General features: G+C 51.7%; 1 protein-coding gene and 1 pseudogene across 2 annotated transcripts in view; one reads left to right on the top strand and one right to left on the bottom strand.

The window, feature by feature from the left end:
* Positions 1-19,688, top strand: part of LOC105708066 (PI-PLC X domain-containing protein 1-like) — a 38,867-nt gene extending 19,179 nt beyond the window's left edge. The window contains exons 6-7 of one of the 2 annotated variants that reach the window (XM_064369094.1): positions 17,923-18,015; positions 18,151-19,688. In XM_064369094.1, the coding sequence (XP_064225164.1) occupies positions 17,923-17,943 (21 nt within the window). In that variant the 3' untranslated portion in view covers positions 17,944-18,015; positions 18,151-19,688. Of the gene's footprint in view, positions 1-17,683 lie in introns of both variants that reach the window. The other variant, XM_064369093.1, reaches the window with a different exon arrangement.
* LOC110568140 (NUT family member 2G-like) overlaps positions 1-25,443 on the bottom strand; it is a 95,213-nt pseudogene that overhangs the window by 25,598 nt on the left and 44,172 nt on the right.

Raw genomic sequence — 25,443 nt, 5'->3', positions numbered from 1 at the left:
CAGGGTCTGTCCTCGTTCTGTGTCCTGTTGTGATGTGCACGTGTGGACCCAGGGCCCAGACTTCCTCCCTCTATATCCTGCTGTGTCATGAAACCCTGGATGTGGGGCCTGTCCTCCCTCTGTGTCCAAGTGTGATGTGGAACCCTGGACACGGGGCCTGTCCTCCCTCTGTGTCCTGGTGTGAGGTGGACCCCTGGACACGGGGCCTTTACTTAATCTGTGTCCCTGTGTGATGTGGACATGTGGACACAGGGCCCAGCCTCCTCCCTCTATGTCCTGGTGTGACGTGAACCCGTGGACATGGGGCCTGTCCTCCCTCATTGTCCTGGTGTGATTGGACGTGTGGACACAGGGCCCAGCCTTCCTACCTCTATGTCCTGGTGTGACGTGGACCCCTGGACATGGGGCCCGTCCTCGCTGTCTGTCCTCGTGTGACGTGAACCCCTGGACATGGGGCCTTTCCTCCCTCTGTGTCCCGGTGTGATAGGGACGTGTTGACACAGGGCCCAGCCTTCCTCCCTCTATGTCCTGATGTGACGTGGATCCCTGAACATGGGGCCTGTCCTCCCTCTGTGTCCTGATGTGAGGTGGACCCCTGGACATGGGGCCTGTACTCCTCTGTGTACAGGTGTGATGTGTACCCCTGGAGACAGGGCGTGTCCTTCCTCTGTGTCCTGGTGTGACATTCACACCAGGACACAGGGCTTGTCCTCCCACTGTGTCCCCGTGTGATGTGGATGTGTGGACAAAGGGCTCAGCCTTCCTCTCTCTATATCTTGGTGTGACGTGAACCCGTGGACATGGGGCCTCTCCTCCCTCTGTGTCCTGGTGTGATGTGGACATGTGGACACAGGACCCAGCCTTCCTCCCTGTATGTCCTGGTGTGACGTGAACCCGTGGACATGGAGCCTGTACTCCCTCTGTGTCCTGGTGTGATGTGGGACCATGGAAACTGGTCCTGTCCTTCCTCTGTGTCCTTGTGTGACATTCATACCTGGACACAGGTCCTGTCCTCCCTCTGTGTCCCGGTGTGATGTGGACATGTGGACACAGGGCCCTGCCTTCCTCCCTCTATGTCCTGGTGTGACGTGAACCCGTGGACATGGGGCCTGTCCTCCCTCTGTTTCCTGTTGTGGTGTGGACCCCTGGACACGGGATCTGTCTTCCCTCTATATCCTGGTGTGACATGGAACCCTGGACAGAGGGCCTGTCCTTCCTCTGTCTCCTGGTTTAACAATCACCCCTGGACACAGGGCCTGTCCTCGCTCTGTGTCCTGTTGTTATGTGGACGTGTGGACACAGGGCCCAGATTTCCTCCCTCTATATCGTGGTGTGTCGTGAAACCCTGGATATGGGGCCTGTCCTCCCTCTGTGTCCTGATGTGAGGTGGACCCCTGGACACGGGGCCTTTGCTTCCTTTGTGTACTGATGTGATGTGTACCCCTGGACACAGGGCCTGTCCTTCCTCTGTGTCCTGTTGTGCCATTCACACCAGGACACAGGGCCTGTCCTCCCTCTGTGTCCCCGTGTGATGTGGACATGTGGACACAGGGTCCAGCCTTCCTCCCTGTATGTCCTGGTGTGACGTGAACCCGTGGACATGGAGCCTGTTCTCCCTCTGTGTCCTCATGTGATGTGGACGTGTGGACACAGGGCCCAGCCTTCCTCCCTCTATGTCCTGGTGTGACATGAACCCATGGACATGGAGCCTGTCCTCCCTCTGGGTCCTGGTGTGATGTGGACGTGTGGACACAGGGCCCAGCCTTCCTCTCTTTATATCCTGGTGTGACGTGGATCCCTGGACATGGGGCCTGTCCTCCCTCTCTGTCCTATTGTGATGTGGACCCCTGGACATGGGACCTGTCCTCCCTCTATATCCTGGTGTGACGTGGACCCCTGGACATGGGGCCAGTCTTCCCTCTGTGTCCTTATCTGATGTGGAGGTGTGGACACAGGGCGCAGCCTTTGTCCATCTCTGTCCTGGTGTGACAACCCCTGGACATGGATCCTGTCCTCCCTCTGTGTCCTGGTGTGATGTGGATGTGTGGACACAGGACCCAGTCTTCCTCCCTCTATGTCATGCTGTGACATGGACACCTGGACACTGGGCCTGTACTTCCACTGTGTCCTGGACCCCTGGACATATGTGCTGTCCTCCTTCTGTGTCCTGGTATGATATCGCCATGTTCACACACTGCCCAGCCGTCCTCCCACTGTGTCCTGGTGTGATGTGGACCCCTGCACATGGGGCCTCTCCTCCCTCTGTGTCCTGGTGTGATGTGGACGTGTGAACACAGGGAGGGCCCAGCTTTCCTCCCTCTATGTCATCGTGTGATGAGGACTGCTGGACATGGAGCCTGTCCTCCGTCTGTGTCCTGGTGTGATGTGGAACCCTGGACACGGGGCCTGTCCACCCTCAATGTCCTGGTGTGATGTGGAGCCCTGGAGATGGGGCCTATACTCACTGTGTGTCCTGCTGTGATGTGAAAGTGTGGACACAAGGCGCAGCCTTCCTCCATCTATTTCCTGGTGTGACCTGGACCCCTGGACATGGGGCCTGTCCTCCCTCTGTGTCCTGGTGTGATGTGGAGCCCTGGAGACGGGGCCTGTCCTCCCTCTAAGTCCTGGTGTGATGTGGACTGCTGGACACAGGGCCTGTCCTCCCTCCATTTCCTGGTGTGACGTGGACCTCTGGACATGGGGCCTGTCCTCCCACTGTATCCTGGTGTGATGTGGAACCCTGGACATGGGTCCTGTCCTGCCTCTAAGTCCTGGTGTGATGTGGGACCCTGGACATGGGGCCTGTCATCCCTCTGTGTCTTGCTGTGAGGTGGACCCCTGGACACGGGACCTGTCCTTCCTCTGTACACTGGTGTGATGTGGAACCCTGGACACAGGTCCTGTCCTTCCTCTTTATCCTGGTGTGACATTCACGCCTGGACAAAGGGCCTGTCCTCCCTCTGTGTCCCAGTGTGATTTTGACGTGTGGACACAGGGCCCAGCGTTCTTCCATCTATGTCCTGGTGTGACGTGGACCCTGGACATGGAGCCTGTCCTCCCTCTGTGTCCTGTTGTGATATGGATCCCTGGACACGAGGCCTGTCCTCCCTCTATATCCTGGTGTGACGTGGACCCATTGACATGGGGCCTATCCTCCCTCTGTGTCCTGGTCTGATGTGGAGGTGTGGACACAGGGTGCAGCTTTCGTCCATCTCTGTCCTGGTGTCACGTGAACCCCTGGACATGAAGCTTGTCCTCCCTCTGTGTCCTGGTGTGATGTGGATGTGTGGACACAGGACCCAGCTTTCCTCCCTCTATGTCATGGTGTGATATGGACACCTGGACATGGGGCTTGTCCTTCCACTGTGTCCTGGACCCCTGGACATATGTTCTTTCCTCCCTCTGTGTCCTGGTGTGATGTGGCAGGGTGCACACATGTCCCAGCCCTCCTCGCATTGTGTCCTTGTGTGATGTGGACCCCTGGACATGGGGCCTCTCCTCCCTCTCTGTCCTGATGTGATGTGGACATGTGGACAGAGGACCCGCCCTTCCTCCCTCTATGTCCTGGTGTGATGTGGACCCCTGAACATCTAGCCTGTCCTCCATCTGTGTCCTGGTTTCAGGTGGACCCCTGGACACGGGGCCTGTACTTCCTCTGTGTATTGATGTGATGTGTACCCCTGGACACGGCCTGTCATTCCTCTGTGTCCTGGTGTGACGTTCACACCTCGAACAGGGCGTATCGTTTCTCTGTGTCCTGGTGTGATGTGGAACCCTGGACACGAGGCCTGTCCTCCCTCTATATCCTGGTGTGACGTGGAATCCTGGACATGGAGCCTGTCCTCTCTCTGTGTCGTGGTGTGATGTGGAACCCTGGACAAGGGCCTGTCCTCCCTCTATGTCCTGGTGTGAGGTGGACCCCTGGATATGGCGCCTATACTTCCTCTGTGTACTGGTGTGATGTGTACCCGTGGACACAGGGCCTGTCCTTCCTCTGTGTCCTGGGGTGACATTCACACCTGGACACAGGGCCTGCCCTCCGTGTGTCCCCGTGTGATGTGGACCAGTGCACACAGGGCCTTGCCTTCCTCCCTCTATGTCATGCTGTGACATGGACACCTGGACACTGGGCCTGTCCTTCCACTGTGTCCTGGACCCCTGGATATATGTCCTGTCCTCCTTCTGTGTCCTGATGTGATGTCACAGTGTGCACACACTGCCCAGCCGTCCTCCCACTGTGTCCTGGTGTGATGTGGACCCCTAGACATGGGGCCTCTCCTCCCTCTGTGTCCTGGTGTGATGTGGACGTGTGAATACAGGGCACAGCCTTCCTCTCTCTATGTCATTGCGTGATGAGGACCGCTGGACATGGGGCCTGTCCTCCCTCTGTGTCCTGGTGTGATGTGGACCCCTGGACACGGGGCCTGTCCACCCTCTATATCCTGGTGTGACGTGGACCCCTGGATATGGGGCCTGTCCTCACTGTGTGTCCTGCTGTGATGTGGAAGTGTGGACACAGGGCGCAGCCTTCCTGCATCTATTTCCTGGTGTGATGTGGACCCCTGGACATGATCCTTGTCCTCCCTCTGTGTCCTGGTGTGATGTGGAGACCTGGAGACAGGAACTGTCCTCCCTCTAAGTCCTGGTGTGATGTGGACCATTGGACACAGGGCCTGTCCTCCCTCCATTTCCTGGTTTGACATGGACCTCTGGACATGGGGCCTGTCCTCCCACTGTGTCCTGGTGTGATGTGGAACCCTGGACACAGGTCCTGTCCTCCCTCTATGTCCTGGTGCAATGTAGAACCCTGGACACGGGGTCTGTCCTTCCTCTGTGCACTGGTGTGATGTGGAAACTTGGACACAGGTCGTGTCCTTCCTCTGTGTCATGGTTTGACATTCACACCAGGACACAGGGCCTGTCCTCCCTCTATGTCCCCGTGTGATGTGGACGTGTGGACACAGGGAACATCGTTCCTCCATCTACGTCCTCATGTGACGTGGACCGTGGACATGGGGCCTGTCATCCCTCTATATTCTGGTGTGACATGGACCCCTGGACATGGGGCCTGTCCTCCCTCTGTGACCTGGTCTGATGTGGAGGTGTGGACACATGGTGCAGCCTTCATCCATCTCTGTCCTGGTGTCATGTGAACCCCTGGACATGAAGCCTGTCCTATGTCCTGGTGTGATGTGGACCCCTGGACATGTGGCGTGTCCTCCCTCTGTGTCTTGGTGTGATGTGGACCCCTTGACATGGGGCTTGTCCTCCCTCTGTGTCCTGGTGTGACGTAGACCCTTGGATACAGGGCCTGCCCTGCCTTTATATCCTGGTGTGACATGGATCCCAGGACATAGGGCCTCTCCTCCCTCTCTGTCCTGATGTGATGTGGACATGTGGACAGAGCACCCAGCCTTCCTCCTTCTATGTCCTTGTGTGATGTGGACCCCTGAACACCTGGCCTGTCCTCCCTCTGTAGACTCCTGGACATGGGGCCTGTACTTCCTCTGTGTATTGGTGTGATGTGTGCCCCTGGACACAGGGCCTGTCCTTCCTCTGTGTCCTGGTGTGATATTCACACCTGGAACAGGGCCTCTCCTCCCTCTGTGTCCTAGTGTGATGTGGACCCCTGGACACGGGGCCTGTCCTCCTTCTATATCATGGTGTGACGTGGACCTCTAGACATGGGGCCTGTCCTCCCTCTGTGTCCTGGTGTGAGGTGGACCCCTGGATACGGCGCCTGTACTTCCTCTGTTTACTGGTGTGATGTATACCTGTGGACACAGGGCCTGTCCTTCCTCTGTGTCCTAGGGTGACCTTCACACCTGGACACAGGGCCTGTCCTCCCTGAGTCCCCGTGTGATGTAGACCAGTGGACACAGTGCCCTTCCTTCCTCCATGTCCTGGTGTTACGTGGACCCTTGGACACGGGGCTTGTCCTCCCTCTGTGTCCTGGTGTGATATGCACATGTGGACAGAGGGCCCACAGTTTCTCCCTCTATGTCCTGGTGTGATGTGGAACCATGAACACCTGGCCTGTCCTCTGTCTATGTCCTGGTGTGATGTGGACCCCTGGACACGGGGCCTGTCCTTCCTATGTGTCCTGGTGTGAGGTGCACCCATAGACACGGGGCCTGTCCTTCCGCTGTATCCTGGTGTGACGTGGACCCCTGGACATGGGGCCTGTCCTCCCTCTGTGTGCTGGTCTTATGTGGACGTGTGGTCACAGGGCACAGCCTTCGTCCATCTCTGTCCTGGTGTTACGTGAACCCCTGGACATGGAGCCTGTCTTCCCTCTGTGTCCTGGTGTGATGTGGACTTGTGGACACAGGACCCAGCCTTCGTACCTCTATGTCATGGTGTGACATGGACACCTGGCCACGGGGTGTGTCTTTCCTCTTTATCCTGGTGAGACATGGACCCCTGGACACATGGCGTGTCCTCCCTCTGTGTCCTGGCGTGATCTTGCAGTGTGCACACACGGGCCAGCCGTCCTCCCACTGTGTTCTGGTGTGATGTGGACCCCTGGACATGGGGCCTCTCCTCCCTCTGTGTCCTGGTGTGATGTGGACGTGTGCACAAAGGGTCCAGCCTTCCTCCCTCTATGTCCTGATGTGACGTGGACTCCTGGACACCTGGCCTGTGCTCTGTCTGTGTCCTGGTACGATGTGATTTCCTGGATATAGGGCCCATCCTCCCTCAGTTTCCTCGTGTGATGTGGACCCCTCAACATGGGGCCTGTACTTCCTCTGTGTCCTGGTGTGAAATGGACCCCTGGACACGGGGCCTGTCCTTCCTGTGTCTCAAGGTGTAACAATCACCCCTGGACACGGGGCCTGTCCTCGCTATGTGTCCTGGTGTGATGTGGACGTGTGGACAGCAGGCCCAGACTTCCTCCCTCTATGTCCTGGTGTGTCGTGAAACCCTGGACATGGGCCTGTCCTCCCTCTGTGACCTGGTGTGATGTGGACCCCTGGACACGGGGCCTGTCCTACCTGTGTGTCCTGGTGTGACGTGGACCCCTGGACATGGGGCCTTTCCTCCCTCTGTGTCCTGGTGTGATGTGGACCCCTGTACACGGGGTCTGTCCTCCCTCTATGTCTTGGTGTGACGTGGACCCCTGGACATGAGGCCTGTACTCACTGTGTGTCCTGCTGTGATGTGGACGTGTGGACATGGCACAGCCTTCCTCCCTCTATTTCCTGGTGTGATGTGGACCCCTGGACATGGGGCCTGTCCTCCCTCTGTGTCCTGGTGGGATGTGGATCCCTGAATATGGGGCCTGTCCTCCCTCTATATCCTGGTGTGATGTGGACCACTGGACACGAGGCCTCTCCTCCCTCTGTGTCTTGGTGTGATGTGGACCCCTGGACATTGGGCCTGTCCTCCCTCTGTGTCCTGTTGTGATTTGGATGTGTGAAAACAGGTCCCAGCTTTCCTCCCTCTATGTCCTGATGTGACCTATACCCTGGGACATGGGTCCTGTCCTTCCTCTGTGTCCTGGTGTGACATGGACCCCTGGACACATGGCATGTCCTCCCTCACTGTCCTGGTGTGATGTGGAAATGTGGACACACGACCCAGCCTTCCTCCCCCTGTGTCCTGGTGTTACGTGGACTCTTGGACACGGCGCTTCTCCTCCCTCTGTGTCCTGATGTGACGTGGACCCCTGTACATGGGGCCTCTCCTCCCTCTGTGTCCTGCTGTGATGGGGATATTTGGACAAAGGGCCCACCCTTCCTCCCTCTATGTCCGGGTGTGATGTGGATCCCTGAACACCTGGCCTGTCCTCCGTCTGTGTCTCGGTGTGATGTGGACACCTGGACATGGGGCCTGTCCTCCCTATATCTCCTGGTGTGTGGTGGACCATTAGAAAGGGGGCCTGTCCTTCCTCTGTGTCCTGGTGTGATGTGGACCCCTGGACAGGGGGAATGTCCTTCCTCTGTGTCCTGGTGTGACATTCACACCAGGATACAGGGCCTGTCCTCCCTCTGTGTCCCAGTGTGACATGGATGTTTGTACACAGGGCCGAGACTTCCTCCCTCTATGTTCTCGTGTGATGTGAACCAGTTGACATGGGCCTGTCCTCCCTCTGTGTCCTGATGTGGTATGGAAGTGTGGACAAAGAGCCCAGCCTTCCACCCTCTATGTTCTGGTGTGACCTGGACCCCTGGACATGGGGCTTGTCAACTCTGTGTGTCCCGGTGTGATGTGGACCCCTGGACACGGGGCCTTTCATCCCTTTATGTCCTGGTGTGACGTGGACCCGTGGACATGGGGCCTGCCCTCCCTCTGTGTCCTGGTCTGATGTGGACGTGTTGACACAGGGCGCAGCCTTCGTCCGTCTGTGTCCTGGTGTGACGTGAACCCCTGGACATGGAGCCTGTCCTCCCTGTGTGTCCTGGTGTGATGTGGACGTGTGGACACAGGATTCAGCCTTCCTCCATGTCATGGTGTGACATGGAAACCTGGACACGGAGCCAGTCCTTCCTCTGTTTCCTGGTGTAACCTGGGCCCCTGGACACATGGCCTGTCCTCCCTATTTTTCCTAGTGTGATGTGGCAGTGTTCACACACGGCCCAGCCGTCCTTCCACTGTGTCCTGGTGTGGCATCGACCCCTGGACATGGGGCTTGTCCTCCCTCTGTGTCCTGGTGTGATGTGGACCCCTTGACATGGGGCCTCTCTTCCCTCTGTGTCCTGGTGTCACGTGGATGTGTGGACATAGGGCCCAGCCTTCCTCCCTCTATGTCCTGGTGTGATGTGGACTCCTGAACACCTGGCCTGTCCTGCATCTGTGACCTGGTTTGATGTGGATGTGAGGACTCAGTGCTCAGACTTCCTCCCTCTATGTCCTGGTGTGTCGTTAAACCCTGGACATGGGGCCTGTTTTGCCTCTGTGTCCTGGTGTGATGCAGACCCCTCGACATGGGGCCTGTCCTTCCTCTGTGTCCTGGTGTGATGTGCACCCCTGGACACCGGGCGTGTCCTCCCTCTATGTCCTGGTGTTACGTGGCCCCCTGGACATGGGGCCTATCCTCCCTCTGTGTCCTGGTGTGATGTGGACATGTTGACACAGGGCCCAGTCTTCCTCCCACTGTGTCCTGGTGTGATGTGGTCTCCTGAACACCTGGCCAGTCCTCCATCTGTGTGCTGGTGTGATGTGGACCCCTGGACACGGAGCCTGTCCTCCCTCTGTGTCCCGGTGTGATGTGGACGTGTAGACGCAGGGCCCAGCCTTCCTCCCTCTATTTCCTGGTTTGACTTGCACCCATGGACATGGGGCCTGTCCTCCCTCTGTGTTCTGTTGTGATGTGGACGTGTGGACACAGGGCCCAGCCTTCCTCCCTCTATGTCCTGGTGTGACGGGGAACACTAGACATGGGGCCTTTCCTCCCTCTGTGTCCTGGCATCATGTTAACCCCTAGACATGCGGCCTATCCTACGTTTGTTTCCTGGTTTTATATGGACCTCTGTACACGCGGCCTGTTCTCCCTCTGTGTCCTGGTGTGATGTGGACCCCTGGACACAGGGCCTGTTCTCCCTCTGTGTCCTGGTGTGATGTGGACCGCTGGACACAGGGCCTGTTCTCCCTCTGTGTCCTGGTGTGATGTGGACCCCTGGACACCGGGCCTGTCCTTCCTCTATGTCCTGGTGTGACATGGATGCCTGGACATGGGACCTGTCCTCCCTCTGTGTCCTCATGTGACGTGGACGTGTGGACACAGGGCTCGGCCTTCCTCCCTCTATGTCATGGTGTGACGAGGACACCTGGACATGGGACCTGTCCTCCCTCTGTGTCCTGGTTTGGAGTGGAACCCTGGACACGGAGCCTGTCCTCCTTCTACGTCCTGGTGTGACGTGGAACCCTGGACATGGGGCGTGTCCTCCCTCTGTCTCCTGGTGTGATGTGGACGTGTGAACACAGGGCCGAGCCTTCCTCCCTCTATTTCCTGGTGTGATGTGGACCCCTGGATGTGGGGCCTGTCCTCCCTTTGTGTCTTGGTGTGATCTGGACGCCTGGTCACGGTGCCTGTCCTTCTGTGTCCTGGTTTCACATTCACTCCTGTACATGGGGCCTGTCCTCCCTCTGTGTCCTGGTGTGACGTGTAACCCTCAACATGGGACCTGTCCTCCATCTCTGTCCTTGTGTGGTGTGGACCTCTGGAAACGGGGCCTGTCCTTCCTGTGTTCTGGTGTGATGTGGACCCCTGGACATGAGGCTTGTCCTTCCTCTGTGTCCTGGTGTGATGTGGACCCTTGGACATGGGGCCTGTCCATCCTCTGCGTGGTGGTGTGACATGGACCGCTGGACAAAGGGCCTGTCCTCCCTTGGCGTCCTGGTGTTATGTGGACGTGTGGACACTGGGCCCAGCCTTTGTCCCTCTATGTCCTCATGTGACATGGAACCTTGGACACGGGGCCTGTCCCTCTGTGTCCTGGTGTGAGGTGGACCCCTGGACACAGGGCCTGTCCTTCCACTGTGTCCTGGTATGACATTCACCCCTGGACACAGGGCCTGTCCTCCATCTGTATCCCAGTGTGATGTGGACGTGTGGACACAGGGCCCAGCCTTCCTCTCTCTATGTCATGGTGTGACGTGAATCCGTGGACATGGGGCCTGTTCTCCCTCTGTGTCCTGGTGTGATGTGGATGTGTGGACACAGGGCCTAGCCTTCCCCCCTCTATGTCCTGGTGTGACGTGGAACCCTGGACATGGGGCCTTTCCTCCCTCTGTGTCCTGGTGTGATGTGGACGTGTGGAAACAGGGCCCAGCCTTCCTCCCTCTTTGTCCTGGTGTGACCAGGACCCCTGGACATGGGACCTGTCCTCCCTCTGTGTCCTGATGTGATGTGGATGTGAAGACAGGGCCCAGCCTTCCTCCATCTATGTCCTGCTGTGACGTGGAACCATGGACACGGGTCCCGTCCTCCGTCTGTGTCCTGGTGTGATGTGGAACTGTTGTCACGGCACCCAGTGCTCCTCCCCCACTGTTTTCTGATCCGCTGGTTGTGGGCCAGACTACCGGCAGTGACCTCCAGTTGGCAGACTGATGTCTCATCCATGCCTTGGCCCTGCCTCTCTTTTGTGAGCTGAGGGTTTTGAAAGGTGCTTGAGTTAAGTAGGCTGAGTGTGGGGCCCTGGAAATGCTGGGAATTCCCTGTTGACAGTGCCCTTGTGTGCTGCAAGGTGTGTTTGGCAACCCCTCCTGATCCTCGGCACGGAAGCTCTTGGTCGGGGCGCTACCTGTGATGCAAAGCCCTCTTCTCCACTGGAATATTCCATCACCCCGTGATTGAGTTTCAAATACTGAGGACGGGGAGCACTCCGTCCAATAGCAAGGAGGGACACCAGGTGGAGATAAATGTTTATTTTATTTATTTATTTATTTATTTTGATATGGAGTCTTGCTCTGTCGCCCAGGCTGGAGGTCAGTGGTGTGATCTCGGCTCACTGCCAATTTTGCCTCCCAAGCTCGAGAGATTCTCCTGCCTCAGGCTCCCAAGTATCTGGGATCACAACACCCGCCACCACTCCTGTCTGATTTTTTGTATTTTTAGTAGAGATGGGGTTTCACCATGTTGGCCTGGCTGATCTCAAACTCCTGACCTCATGTGATCTGCCTGCCTCAGCCTCCCAAAGTGCTGGGATTACAGGTGTCAGCCACTGTGCCCAGCCTGAGCTGGCTTCTTTTAAACCATCACCAATTCCATTCCCCCTCTCCTTCCTGAGAAGCAAAAAGGATATGGACTGGTGTCTCTGAAGGTGGGTCTTACAGCTTTACTAGAGAAAAGAGACAACTTTGAGAGGCCGAGGCAGGCGGATTCCTTGAAATCAGGAGTTCAAGAGCAGTATGGCCATCAAGGTGAAACCTTGTCTCTACTAAAAAAATACAAAATGTAGGCCAGGGTTGGTGACTGGTGCCTGTAATCCCAGCTACTCAGGAGGCTGAGGCAGGAGAATTGCTTCAACCCGGGAGGCAGAGGCTGCAGTGAGGTGAGATCGTGCCACTGCACTCCGGCATGGGTGACAGAGAGACTCCATCTCAAAAATAAATGAAGCTGGGCATGGTGCCTCATGCCTGTAATGCCAGCACTTTGGGATCACAAGTTCAGGGGTTCAAGACCAGCCTGACCAACATGGTGAAACCACGTCTCTACTAAAAACATAAAAAATTAGCTGGGTGTGTTGGCGGGTGCTTGTAATCCCAGCTACTTGGGTGGCTGTGGCAGGAGAATCGCTTGAGCCCAGGAGGCGGAGGTTGCAGTGAGCCAAGGTGATGGCATTGCACTCCAGCCTGGGTGACAGAGTGAGACTCTGTCTCAAAATAAATAAATAACTAAATAGGACAGGTACAGTGGCTCAGTCCTGTAATCCCAGCACTTTGGGAGGGCAAAGCAGGCAAATCACTTCAGATCACGGGTTCATGACCAGCCTAGCCAGCAGGGTGATACTCCATCTGTACCAGATATATAAAAAATTAGCCAGGGATGGTGGCAGGCGCCTGTAATCTCAGCTACTGGGGAGGCTGAGGTAGGACGATCACTTGAACCGAGGAGGCAGAGGTTGCACTGAGCCGAGATGGTGCCACTGCACTCCAGCCTGGGAGACACAGCAAAACTCCATCTCAAAAACTAAATAAATAAAATAAAATAAAGCACTGACCTGGAGTGAGGAAGTCAGGGATGAAGGGCAGAATCAGGGATGAGGGCTCCTCACCCCGATCCCAGCTGCACTTGTCCACCTGCTAATCATTTATGCTCCAAATCCCCATGCTCAAAATCGTAACACAGGCCTTTGAATACCAAAATCACCTCTGATCAGACACACGACAGGAAACTCACTTGACTTTGTATGGCATTCTCAAAACAAATGCATGCGAGGAGACACCACTATTCAACATGAAAATAGATGACCATTTTCCACCGATCAAGTAAGCAGAGATTGAAATACAGGAGTTCCAGACCAGCCTGGGCAGTGTACCCAGCCCCTGTCTCTACAGAAAAGATAGAAATTACCTGGGCAAAGTGGCGTGCACTTGTAGTACCAGATACAGTGATGTCACACCACCTCTTGTACTCCCAGCTGCTTGGGAGGCTGAGCGGGGAGGATCACTTGAGCCAGGGAGGTCAAGGCTACAGTGAGTTATGATCACACAACTGCACTCCAGCCTGGGTGACACAGTGACATCTTGTCTGTAAAAAGAAAAAAAAGGAAAATCAAAACTACATTGAGATACCATCTCACGCCAGTTAGAATGGCGATCATTAAAAAATCTGGAGACAGCAGATGCTGGAGAGGATGTGGAGAAATAGGAACACTTTTACACTGTTGGTGGGAGTGTAAATTAGTTCAACCATTGTGGAAGACAGTGTGGCGATTCCTCAAGGACCTAGAAATAGAAATTCCATTTGACCCAGCAATCCCATTACCGGGTATATATCCAAAGGATTATAAATCATTCTACTATAAGTACACATGCGTGCAAATGTTCATTGCAGCACAGTTTATAATAGCAAAGACCTGAAACCAACCCAAATGCCCATCAATGATAGACTGGACAGGAAAAATATGGCACATATACACCATGGAATATGCAGCCATCAAAAACGATGAGTTCGCTTTTTTTGTAGGGACATGGATGAACCTGGAAACCATCATTCTCAGCAAACTGACACAAGAACACAAAATCAAACCGCATGTTCTCATGGGTGTTGAACAAAGGGAACACATGGACATAGGGAGGGGAACACTATACACTGGGGTCTGTTGCGGGGGAGTCGGGGGGGATTGCGGGGGGTGGGGAGCTTTGGAGGGAGCATTGGGAGAAATGCCACATATAGGTGAAGGGGAGGAAGGCAGCAAATCACACTGCCACATATGCACCTATGCAACAATCTTGCATGTTTTTAACATGTACCGCAAAACCTAAAATGCAATTTAGAACAAAGGCCAGGCATAGTGGCTCACACCTGTAATTCCAGCACTTTGGGAGGCCGAGGTGGGTGGATCACCTGAGGTCAGGAGTTTAAGACCAGCCTGGCCATCAGGGTGAAACCCCATCTTTAAAGAAATAAAAAAAATAAAAATAAATGCAAGTTGAATGCAAAATTCAGTAACTAAATTGCAAATGAATGATTAAAAATAAGTATTGAGTATGAACAGGTTACCTTTTCTGGAGAATAGGTGACTTAAAAAAATAACTATTTTTCCTTTTTTACTTTACAAACGTTTTTGTTTTTTGAGACGGAGTCTCGCTCTGTCACCCAGGCTGGAGTGCAGTGGTGCGATCTTGGCTCATTGCGACTTCCGCCTCACGGATCCCAGTTCAAGCAATTCTCCTGCCTCAGCCTCCAGAGGAGCTGGGATGACAGGCACGTGCCATGATGCCCAGTGAATGTTTTTGTATTTGTAGTAGACATGCTGGGGTTTCAGCATATTGGCCAGGCTGGTCTTGAACTCCTGACCTAGTGATCCACCTGCCTCGTTCTCTCAAAGTGCTGTGATTATAGGTGTGAGGTACCGCGTCCGGCCCTTATAAACTTATCTTTACTGTTGAACTTTTTATTTTATTTCTTTATAGTTATTATTTTCTGTAGAGACGGGACCTGACTGTTACCCAGGCTGGTCTCTAAATCTGGGGCTCAAGCCGTCCCCCACCTCAGCCTCCTAAAGTCCTGGGATTACAGACATGAGCCACATCACTGCTCTGTTTGCTTGCATCAGCTTTTAGATACAAATTAAACATCACCTCAAATGACACCAGCAGGAATTGTAGTCTCCGCTCTCTAGGCAGCCCCCAGGAACACATAGGGACTGTATGGTAACCCCCAGAGACCCCCACCCCTGTTTCCCACAGGGTGGGCCAAGCAGGGAGGGGAACCAGGGGCCTGGTCAGTCCCACAGGAAAGGACCTGACTCCCTGAGACCAAAACTGCCGTTGCAAATTATTTTTTTTTTAAATTTTGAGATGGAGTCTCGCTCTGTCACCCAGGCTGGAGTGCAGTGGCATGATCTCCACTCACTGCAACCTCCACCTCCCAGGTTCAAGCAGTTCTCATGCCTCAGCCTCCCAAGTAGCTGGGATTACAGGCACCCACCACCATGCCCAGCTAATTTTTGTATTTTTTAGTAGAGACGGGATTTCACCATGTTGGCCAGGCTAGTCTCGAACTCCTGACCTCAGGTGATCCATCTGCCTCGGCCTCCCAGAGTGCTGGGATTACAGGCATGACCCACCACAGCCAGCCCTGCAAAAATTTTAAGTGAGAAGTTTAGGGCAGTGAGAGAGATGTGACCTCACCCAGCCCCTCCTGCTTCTCACCTTCCAGCTGTCCTTTTTCACTCCTGGGTGTACGTCACAATATCTTTTTAGTTTAGCTTTAAGACAAAGATGATAGCTGCCCTTTCCCCAAACAAAGGTCCTTCTTGCCTGGAGACTACACTGCCTTTACAGGAGGAACATATTAGCCACAAATGATTACAAATGATGGTTTAGGAGTTAGGTACCTGGAGCTGCATGATTCTGACCCTCAGCTGGGCCCTCATGGTAGCTGTCGCCTGTAATCCCTGCACTGTGGGAGACTGAGGCGGGCGGATCACCTGAGGTTTGGAGTTCGAGACCAGCCTGGGCAACATAGTAAAATCCCGTCTCCACTGAAAATACAAAATTAGCCAGGCATGGTGGCGGGGGCCTGTAATCTCAGCTACTTGAGAGGCTGAGGCAGGAGAATCCCTTCAACCTGGGAAGTGGAGGCTGCAGTGAGCCGAGATTGTGTCACTGCACTCCAGCCTGGGCAATGGAGAGAGACTCCATAGCAAAAAAAAAAAAAAAAAATTAAATTTAAAAAGAGATTCTAGGCCAGGCATGGTGGCTCATGCCTGTCATCCCAGCACTTTGGGAGGCTGAGTGAAGTGGATCACAAGGTCAGGAATTCGAGACCAGCCTGATCAAGATGCTGAAACCCCGTCTCTACTAAAAATACAAAAATTAGCTGGGTGTGGTGGCAGGCACCTGTAATCCCAGCTAGTCGGGAGGCTGAGGCAGGAGAGTCGCTGGAACCCAGAGGCAGAGGCTGCAGTGAGCAGAGATTTCACCATTGCATTCCGTCTCAAAAATAAACACAAAATTAAAAAGATTATACCTCCCCTCAAATTGCTCCTGGGGATCACATCACCATTGTCAAACATTAGGTCGGTGCTGAGGTGTATCTCAGACGCTGAAGGGTGAGCTGGCAGGTCCCAGATGATAAATCAGCTGGCCTGGTCTTGTGCTCCACCCAGGAACTGAGTCAGCCTCCAGGACAGCTTTGATTCCCTATGATTTCATGTCTGCCCCAACCAATCAGCACTCCCCACTCTCTGATCTGCTACCTACCAAATTATCCTTGGAAACTCCAATCCCAGGGTCTTTGGGGAGACGGATTTGAATCATAGTGAAACTCTGGCCTCCTGCACAGGCAGCTCTGATTTCAGTTCTGTCGTCATGTAAAATGAGCTCTGTCTAGGCAGCCGGTGAGGTGACAGGAGGACCCAGGAGCATTAAAAAAACCCAGCTCCTTGGCCTGGCGCAGTGGCCCATGCCTGTCATCCCAGCACTTTGGGATGCCAGGGTGGGTGGATCACCTGAGGTCGGGAGTTCGAGACCAGCCTGTCCAACATGGTGAAATGCTGTCTCTACTAAAAACACAAAAATTAGCCGTGTGCGGTGGCAGGCAACTTTCATCCCAGCTGCTCAGGAGGCTGAGGCAGGAGAATCACTTGAACCCAGAAGGTGAAGGTTGTAGTGAGCCAAGGTTGCTCCACTGCACTCCAGCCTGGGTGACAGAGCTAGACTCCAAAAGAAAGAAAAGAAAAGAGAGAAGGGAAGGGGAGGGGGAGGGGGAGAAGAGAGAGAAGAGAAGGAAGGAAGGAAGAAGGAAAAAAAAGAAGAAAGAAAAAGAAAGAACTTAGCTGGTCAGGGACCCAAGATTACAGGCACGGCTCAGAGGGGTAGCAGGATCAGGAGGTGCCGGCCTTGGAAGGGAGCAGGTCAGATTCCATGGAAGCCTCCAGAGTCCTGGTCCCATGCAGAAGCCATGTACCCCTTACAGGTGGTGGGAAGAAAGATATTTTGCAAAGGCTGGGGCATGTCACCAGAGGTTCACAGGCGCAGGGGCACTGGCTGACCCAGAAGAGGGGTCCCCGCACCCCGCAGGTGCACGTCTGGGCCGGAGCCTGCCCAGAACCATCTCCTCGCTGATTCTCAAGGTGCTGTGTGTTTCAGAGAACTGCTTGTAATCCCACGGAGCCTCCCCATGGGGCCCACCCCAAAGCACTCCCCTGGGCTTCATGAGGTGCCGTTTGAGAGCCTTGGGTCTCGTTAGGTTTTTTTATTTTTTTGAGGTGGAGTTTCGTTCTTGCCACCCAGGCTGGAGTGCAGTGGCATGATCTTGGCTCACTGCAACCTCCACCTCCCTGGTTCAAGCAATTCTCTGCCGCAGACTCCCGAGTAGCTGGAATGACAAGTGCCTGCCACCAAGGCTGGCTAAATTTTTTGTATTTTTAGTAAAGATGGGTCTTCACCATCTTGGCCAGGCTGGTCTTGAACTCCTGACCTCGTGATCTACCCATCTCAGCCTCCCAAAGTCCGGGATTACAGACCTGAGCCACCAAGGCCAGCAATTTTTTTGTATTTTTAATAGAGACAGGGTTTCTCCATCTTGGTCAAGCTGGTCTTGAACTCCTGACCTTGTGATCCACCTGCCTCGGCCTTCCAAATTGCTGGGATTACTGCCGTGAGCCACCGTGCCTGGCCAGGCTTCTGCTTTTCAATGTTTTCCACAAAGTAGCCAGCACTAGCAATCTTCAGAAGGATGCACTGGCTCCTGTTCACCAAAGAATGCTCCACCATCCTGCCGCCCTCTCCCCACTGTCACTGCAGCTTCGCTCCAGCATCTGCTGACTGCTCAGAGTGATCATAAGCAGAAAATACTGTGGGAACCTCAGCTTGGGGCCTCTGCTGCCTCCAGTACAGGTGATGACCCTGGTCCCACTTCCATTCTTAATCTTTTTCTCATTGCTTTATCTCCAAACTCCGGGTACCCAAGGGGTGGGGGGTGGGGTCTGGTTCCCTGTACACCTCACTCCCACCCATCCTTCCTCACATCAGGGAGGTCCTCTGTCCTCACTGCCCACCCTGAATCAGCCCCACCAAGCCCTGGGGTTCGCGACACCGCCTTGCTGGATGGCTGCCAGCTAACACCATCACCGGCGCTACGGCCGGTCATCGTCCACTGGATGAGGCCACACCGTGGGATGCTGCGTGGCGCCCTGCATGAAGTTCCCCTGACCTCAGACTGCCTCGATCCCCATGGCCAATAGAGGTCTCGCTTTCTTAGACCAGAAGCAGCTCAGTCACTGCGAATGTTTGCCATTCTCCACCTCCTCTAGCTTCCCCGGTTGGCGTGACGGACACCGAACCGGCCACCCTGGCCTTGCTGCGACCTCATGGTGGGATGTCCACATGCAGCCTGCTTGGCTCACCCCACCAACCCGCACACCCCACGGGGATTGTCAACACGCACATCAGGGATCCCTCTTAAACCACCAGCAAAGCTCCACCCCCACCCCAAGGACCCACCACTAGCCAGTAACACCCTGAACCTAATGTGAGTGGGGCCCACAGGTCTCCCCCCTCCCTCCCTCTCATTCCCTGTCTCTCTCCCTCTCTCTCTCCCTAGATCCCTCTCCCTCTCCCCATGGCCCAAGGGCTGGGGTTTCCCCCTGCCTCTGCCAAGGCCCTGCTCCTGCCATCCTGGGTGTTTGCTGTGTCACCTCCTCTGTGCTCCCCCTACCCGCACACCCGACCTCTCCTCCCTGCCATCGCTCTCCTGAGAGTAGACATTGTAGGAATCAGTGCCATGTTGGCCACAGAACAGCTCCCAGGGTGCCTGCGAGAAGAAACCCATTTCCAGTAAGAGGGTCACCTGGTCATCTGGGTGCACTGTTGTGAGGCCATCCTCCAGGATAGAGGGGCTCCCTGCAGAACACAGAATCCACAGCCCAACCCCACCCCCAAATCCAAATCAATCCCCCAGATTCCCTAATTCTACAAGTAACCCTTCGAACCCCAAAATCCACCATCAGCGCCCCAAACACCCAAATCCACAAACAGCCCATACCCCTGAGCCCCCAAATCCACAACCATCCCCCCAAGCTGCCAAATCCACAACCAACCCCTCCAGGCCCCAAAGTCCACCATCATCCCCAAATCCACAAACAATCCACACAAAAATGACATGGTGTAATCCTTAAATTTACAAAAATGACATGGTGTAATCCCTAAATTAAGATAAACCTACCCACAGAATATAAGATACACGGCTTGCAGAGTCGAGACTCTTTCCAATGAGTGGTAACTTTCTTTTTCCTTCTGTGTGGTAACTAATATAACCATATTTTCTCACCCCATCCCCTCCAAAAAAGTAGGAATTCATTTTTTTTTTTTTACACACAACCAAAACTGATGCTACTTTTGGCAGGGTAATCTGTGATGCATAAATCATTTGCTAAAACTTCAGCTGTAGTGTGGGTACAATGAGCATTTTTGAAGAACACGTAGGACATCGTGTCTTTATACCTGTATGAATCTGACTAATCTTATTAATAGATACTCAATAAAGACTCATATGTTACTTGAAATTGCAACTCAGGACCAAGAACTCTTCAACTTTTAGCACAGTGAACTTTGGGCTGTCTCCTGTTAGCACCTGCCTGCTCCCCTGGCTGTGAACGGAAGCACTTGGGGAATGTCACTTCTCCAGTACCCATCAAAGCCGGACTCTGATTAGGGCTCTGAGGCCACAGCAGACTTGTGTTTGAAAGTATATCTGCACTAATGAGAATTTTTTCCTCTTCAGTTAAGCTATCATGAAACTATACGTTTGGGTTTAGAGAACGATGACAGTATGCCAGGAGTGGAACACAGAAAATATGACAGTTTTAAAAATACTAATTACATGGATTTGAGATGACTATAAATATGAACATCAAAAAGATGAGATAAAAGTTAAAATATTGAAATGAGGACAGTGGGGAAAAGGAAATGTCAAAATAGCAAAGATAAGATATTGTAAGTGGTTAGCACGCATGATACACATTGTATATTTAGTAAAGGCATAAACAAATTTGGCTCTAAGCTCTTCAGCATCCAAGCCAGGAAGAAAAAAAAGAAAAATTGGTATAACTTTTAGAAAAGATGTAAGAATAGGCTAGAGGAACAGAAAGTATTTATTCAGCCACTCTTACATTTTATCACAATGTAAATTCTATGCAAAAGGTGTTGGCTTCCATTCTGAAGATTAAGAAACTGAACGTCTAAGCTGTGTTAAGAAATATTTTTAAAATGTTCTCAACCATTATGTGTAAACCCAAGTATTAAACACCAAGGATCATTCTGTTTCTATTACAGCACACTCCAAGTCCCATCTAAGAAAGCCTTGATTTAGGAAAATTAAGCAAAAATGTGTTGTGTGCTTAGAGCAAGATATTCTCCCCCTATTTCTCTTGGTGGATCCCTTCTTAGAGCAAAGACTGGGTATTCTCAGAAACCCCATCAGGCTGGTCATGTGCTCTAAAATCATTTCACCTTCCCAGGGTGGCAGGAACAGGTGAAGACACATTCTGTTCTAGTTACTCCTTCTTGACCCATGTGTGGCCGTGAATGGAGGGAAGAAAAGATAACAAATGATAGAACCCAAGGTATTTCTGTAGAAAGCTTAAGGCAATCAAATTTTAAAATTAATACACACTAAAGGAGGAGGATAATGAGTTGTATCTAAAGGTATCATGAAGAGACTTTCTCTTCAATTTCCTGGTGATTACTATCCTCACTGGCAGTGAGTTACCTTATATTAATTGTATTTATTGTTGTTGGCAGTGACTATACAGAAAATCAAGTAATTAGCCTCCCAGATTACACACAGAAGAGAGGTAACAAAATGCCAAACAGATTAATTTCTTACCTGATTTTCATTCAGCACTTCTCTTTTCAGTGATTTGGCCTTCGTGCTGTTCCTAATGTGGGAATTTGGACAGCATAGGTGAAGCTTTGAGGTCCTTCAAGGAGTAGGATTTGGCAGCTGGAAGGTCCAATGGTCTCAGTAAGGAGGAGCTGAAGGCAGACACTGGGGGTAACAAACATGAAGCAACAGGTTGAAACAGGAAATGGAGAATGATCTTAACTAGTCTTGTTTCTTTTGTTAGAACGTCAACCTTATTTCACAGATCACTATCCATTATAGGAAGACCCTACTATTCCTACTGTTTCAAACTGCTAATAAGAAGTTGGAGTGTCCAGAATTTTTTGATTTCTTTTTTATTTTTGGAGTCGGGTTCTAACTCTGTCACCTAGGCTGGAGTGCAGTGGCATAATCATGACTCCCTGCAGCCCTGAATTCCTGAGTTCAAGCAACTCTCCAACCTCAGCCACCCGAGTAGCTGGGACCACAGACAAACAACACTATGCCTGGCTATTTTTTATTTTTTACTTTTTTGTAGAGACAGGATCTTGCTATGTTGTCCAGGCTGGTCTTGACACCTGGGCTCAAACGATCCTATCACCTTGGTCTCCAAGTGCTGGGATTACATGCATGAACCACTGCACCCAGACTGGATTTCTTAAAAACTAGAGTAACTAGGCCATGCTGGAGGCATATGTGACTTTAAGATGGGATTTGCCCATCTTCTGGAAAACTCTCTCCCTGTGGATATACAAAATCTCCATGGTCATCTTCTAATTCGTTGAGTTTCCTCGGTCATATAGTGAGGTCCCAGCTTGTGACAACTCTGCTTAAGCATCTATCACTTCACTTTAGGTGCTGCATAAATTTAGACTGACTATCGAAAGGAAGAAAATATCAGAATTCTCCCAGCTCACTACAGAATTCCCCCAATAGATGAAGGGGGTTCAGTTACTGTGTGGTTAAACAAATTGCCCATTAAATGGAAACATAGGGCTCTACTAAAGAAAATAAACATTTTATCTGGTGGTTTGCATGAGTTTCACATAATATCTTTCCCAAAAGTGTGGTTCTCTGCCAGCATGTGTGTATATGTGTTATAAAATCTCTGGAAGCCTATCTTTGAACAGTTTCTAGTTTCTATCACAAACAGACACACACACACAGTCATCTAGTTTTTTCAGAATATCTTCATCTAGCGCTACCATGGGCTTGATGTCCCTAGCATTCTTCTTGTCTCGCTTTTAAAAGCCAAACCAAAAGAGACATCTCATCAACCCAAGACCAAACGCACCTCGTACTTTCCAGGCAAAGCTTGGTCTGGGAATCACCCTGGGGAAGAGACAAACTGTGAAAGTCTGGGATTTGCAAATTGCTGAGTCCAGAACCTTGGCTGGGGATGATAGATCTCAATCAGTGATGAGGTACAGCTCATAAGTACGCATGTGCTCGCCATATGCCAAATGTTTTCTGACTCAGATACCTCTCTGTGAGTCTGCGAGGCTCTAATGGTTGACAACTGATACAGACAAATTGGCTTAGAAAAAGGGAATGACAGCTCTTAATGACCCTATTCCAGGGCCTTGTTGAAAGGCATCTAATCATCCTGCTAGTGTGTGGGAAGAGGCTGTGATGAGTGGCACATGTGATATCTGCCATGTGGCAACTGCTTGCAGCCATTAGGAGGAGGTGGTGATAGAGGTGGAGGCTTGTTTAGAACAGACGGGGCATGATAGATGCGTGAGAAAAGCATGCTGTGGAGAAGTGGTTGGGGTGGTTCAGGAGTACAATGGCCCTGGGGTGGAGGCTCATATGCCAGGTGCCGCCTTTCTTTCTAATACTTCAAGTCTTTCTATCCAATCACCAAAACATTTACAGCCTAATGATTATATGGCTGTCAAGCTGTTTTCCCTGGTCTGTGTGACAGACTTGGCTGGGTCATCTGAGCACTTAGGTGTCTCATCCATAGTGAGGGAATTTGTGGATAGTATCTGGCTTCTTTCCTGTGAACATATTTAGGAGAGTAGAGACTGGGGAGGGGGTTCATACTGACCATAAGGGCTGACTGTAATTATGCCCCATCACCAAGCTGGACTCGTTCATCTGGCTTCCCTCTTCAACCTTTCCTCTCTCCCTTTCCATTCTGTGCCACATTGCTCCATCCACATTTCAATGCCAGACCCCTCCCCTAAGGAATAAATCCCCCATGGCAGTCCTGGGCTTCTGATCTCCAGAAGCAGGCCAGAAAGTGAGGTGAGACTAATTTCTGGACCATGAATGATCAAGGTCATGTAGGTCCTGGAGACGGAATATTTTGATGCCTGGGAAATGCATTCACCTAACAAATAACATGTTCAAAAACACTTCAAAAAGCTTAATTGTTGTTTTTGGAAAACCTCAAATCATTCTTTAAATATTGGCCTTTATGACATAAGAGATGTTGTTTGAGATCAACTATCTTCTATTCATTCTCATTCCCTCCCCTTTCTATTTTCCCTTCTCATATCTCTGTCTCCTGTCCTCTCCTCTCCTCTTCTCCTCTCCCTTCTCCTCCCCTCCCCTCTCTCCTTCCTTCCCCTTCCCTTTCCTCTTCTCTCTCTTCTCCTTTCTTCTCTCCTTTTCTCCTCTCCTCCTTTGTCTTCTACCCCTCCCAAATCAAGCCTTTCCTTCAGTGAAGGCCAAGTTCTGAACAGCCTGCTCTAACTGGCACGGACCGGGACACTCTGAGTTCCAATCTGTTGCTTAGCACCAAGGTTGCCTGGATACATCTCCTGCTGACAACTGGCCCTTGTCTTCGACTGCTTATGCACATAAACCATGCAGTGAGCATCTCTGTTCAGAGGGGCACTGGGCCAGAACAGTCTTCCACAATCTCCTTTTGAACCACCTGGGTGGTGGTGGGAAGGGGAGCTTGTTTTAAAGGAAAAGAGACCTAAATTTTTATGCTGTGCTACAGTTAAGATTTTGCAGTGATAAAGACACTACAGAGTGATAAATAGAATCAAATTTCCTGTTGACCAAATCTCCAGAACTGACTTCATACCAATATATAAACGAGTCAAGGGAAATACGGTCAGACTCTTTAGAGGAAAATAATTTCTGTTCTTTTGCCCTGTGAATTTTCACCTGTACCTGTGATTTATATTAAGAAAAGAAAATGTTGGGGAGTGTGTGTGTGTGTGTGTGTGTGTGTGTGTGTGTGTGAGGGTGAGGGGCATATGTGAAGGGAGGTGAGAAGAGAGAAAGGGAGAATCAACATAGGATATTTTGACAAAAGCCCAGGCAAGGTAAAGAACTAGAGTCTCGTAAATCTGTTTTAGTTCTTTGTAAATTCTGGATATCAGCACTTTGTCAGATGGGTAGATTGCAAACATTTTTTCTCATTCTGTTAGTTGCCGATTCACTCTAATGACTGTTTCTTTTGCCGTGCAGAAGCTGTGGAGTTTGATTAGATCCCATTTGTCCATTTTGGCTTTTGTTGTCGATGCTTTTGGTGTTTTGGTCATGAAGTCCTTGCCTACACCGATGTACTGAATGGCTTTACCTAGATTTTCTTGTAGGGTTTTTATGGTGTTAGGTCAATAAAAAAAACAAACAAGCCCATTCAAAAGTGGGCACAGGATATGAACAGACACTTTACAAAAGAAGACATATATGAGGTGAGCAAACAGATTAAAAAATGCTCATCATCACTGGTCATTAGAGAAATGCAAATCAAAACTACATTTGGATACCATCTCACGCCAGTTAGAATGGCAATCATTGAAATATCTGGAGACAACAGATGCTGGAGAGGATGTGGAGAAATAGGAACACTTTTACACTGTTGGTGGGAGTGTAAATTAGTTCAATCATTGTAAAAGACAGTGTGGCGATTCCTCAAGGATCTAGAAATAGAAATTCCATTTGACCCAGCAATCACATTACTGGGGTATATATCCAAAGGATTATAAATCATTCTACTATAAGGACACATGCACACGAATGTTCATTGCAGCACTGTTTACAATAGCAAAGACCTGGAACCAACCCAATTGCCCATCGATGATAGACTGGACAGGGAAAATGTGACACATATGCACCATGGAATACTATGCAGAAATAAAAAACGATAGGTTCGTGTCCTTTGTAGGGACATGGATGAACCTGGAAACCATCATTCTCAGCAAACTGACAGAAGAACAGAAAATCAAACACCACATGTTCTCACTCATAGTTGGGTGTTGAACAATGAGAACACATGGACAGGGATGGGAGCACCACACACTGGGGTCTGTCGGGGGGAAGTAGGGGAGGGATAGCGAGGGGTGGGGTGTTGGGGAGAGATAGCATGGGGAGAAATGCCAGATATAGGTGATGGGAGGAAGGCAGAAAATCAGACTGCAATGTGTGTACCCATGCAACAATCTTGCATGTTCTTCACATGTACCCCAAAACCTAAA

The sequence above is a fragment of the Aotus nancymaae genome, unplaced genomic scaffold (assembly GCF_030222135.1).
Source record: "Aotus nancymaae isolate 86718 unplaced genomic scaffold, 86718_ANA_hifiasm-v0.15.2.pri h1tg000087l, whole genome shotgun sequence".
Lineage (NCBI taxonomy): Eukaryota > Metazoa > Chordata > Mammalia > Primates > Aotidae > Aotus > Aotus nancymaae.
Note: the sequence above shows the minus strand (reverse complement) of the source record. Positions and strands in the feature narration are given on the sequence as shown.